At 43.4% G+C, this 1,832-nt stretch overlaps 1 protein-coding gene across 1 annotated transcript; it reads left to right on the forward strand.

The window, feature by feature from the left end:
- Positions 1 to 1,094: 1,094 nt before the first annotated feature.
- On the forward strand, positions 1,095 to 1,610 carry LOC114216703 (cilia- and flagella-associated protein 276-like). Its single transcript, XM_028113331.1, is given in 1 exon segment — positions 1,095 to 1,610. A coding segment is annotated over 1 exon segment (516 nt).
- Positions 1,611 to 1,832: the final 222 nt, after the last annotated feature.

Here is a 1,832-nt window from a genome sequence, read left to right on the forward strand (position 1 = left end):
CATAACTTGACTGTTTCATCAGAATCTCCTGAGGATATTCCATAAGTCTAGATTCTCAGTCCACTCCCAGATTTATTATGTCTAGGGGTAAGGCCTGAGAATCTTCATGTTTAAAAAACAGCCCCCACACACAATGTTGGTGGGAATGCAAGCTGGTGCAGCCACTCTGGAAAACAGTATGGAGGTTACTCAGAAAGTGAAAAATAGAACTACCTTACGACCCAGCAATTGCACTACTAGGTATTTACCCAAAGGATACAAAAATGCAGATTCTAAGGGCACATGCACCCTGATGTTTATAGCAACATTATCAACAATAGCCAGACTATGGAAAGAGCCCAAGTGTCGTCCATCAATTGATGAATGGATAAAGAAGATGTGGTACACACACACACACACACACACACACACACACACGCGCGCGCACACACACACACACACACACACGCACACACACAGGAACATTACTCAGCCATCAAAAAGAATGAAATCTTGCCATTTGCAATGACATGGATGGAGGTAGAGTGTATTATGCTAAGCAAAGTAAGTCAGAGAAAGACAATACCATATGATTTCACTCATGTGTGGAATTTAGGAAAGAAAACAGATGAACATATGGGAAAGGGGGAAAAAAGAGGAAAGCAAACCATAAGAGACTCTTAATGATAGAGAACAAACTGAGGGGTTGATGGAGGGAGGTGGGTGGGGGATGGGTTAAATGGGTGATGGGCATTAAGGAGGGCATTTGTTGTGATGAGCACGGGGTGTCACATGTAACTGATGAATCAGTGAATTCTACTCCTGAAACCAATATTGAACTATATGTTAACTAATTAGAATTTAAATAAAAATTTGGAAAAAAAACCACTCCCCCAATGAAACATTTTTCTTTTCATACTATAAATATCATGTGCTTGTAAAAGCAAAGCAGGTCAGTTTGGGTCTAGTAAAAATGGAGTAAATACATTCTATACTATCTCCCCAACAGATTATAACTAAGAACACTGCACAAAATGCTATAAAAGGATAAGAGCAGCTTTGTGGCTGCGCGGGCTTCCCATCCCTCACACCAGCGGCTCACTCCGCATTTTACCATGCCTTTCACCTGAGACCCCTTCCAGCACCCTACATTGGATAACGATGATACCTTCCTGGGAAAACTCCGGGCTTCCAAGAAACTGCCATATAAGAACCCAGCTTACCTTGCTCAGCAACAGGAACCCTGGAGTCGGCTCAGCTCAACTCCCACGATCACCTCCATGAGGCGGGATGTTTATTTTTTTGATCCTGAGATACCAAAGGATGACCTGGATTTCTGCTTAGCAGCCTTGTACAACCACCACACAGGGACGTTCAAGAACAAAAGTGAGATACTCTTACACCAGGAGACCACCCAGGATACCCATGGAATCATCAAGACCCAATTCCCTGGAGAACTTTTACCCCCTCCTCTGCCACCTTCCATCACTTCCCTAGCTAACATCAGACACTGGATCAACCCTAAGAAGGAGTCTATCCACAGCATTCAGGGATCCACAGTGTCCCCTCACACTGCAGCCACCAATGGAGGCTACTCCCAAAAGAATGATGGTGGCTTCTTCTCTACCTAATGTTGACAGGTCCCTGGACTAAGTTAATCATAGTGGAACATCCTGCTGCCCACCTCTATTAAATAGAATTGTGCTGGAAAAAAAAAAAGAATAAGAGCAGGTGGATAGATATAGAATTCAATACTCAAAGGACAACCCAGCAATGAATTGCCTGGGTTTTTTGCCCCCTGTCTTTTACATCCTGGCTTAAGCTCTGTGGCAACCCCAAACCAAAACAACTAA

This window comes from Eumetopias jubatus, unplaced genomic scaffold (assembly GCF_037043125.1).
Source record: "Eumetopias jubatus isolate StellerSeaLion01/CBP00866 unplaced genomic scaffold, mEumJub1_p1.0 scaffold_11, whole genome shotgun sequence".
Taxonomy (NCBI): Eukaryota; Metazoa; Chordata; class Mammalia; order Carnivora; family Otariidae; genus Eumetopias; species Eumetopias jubatus.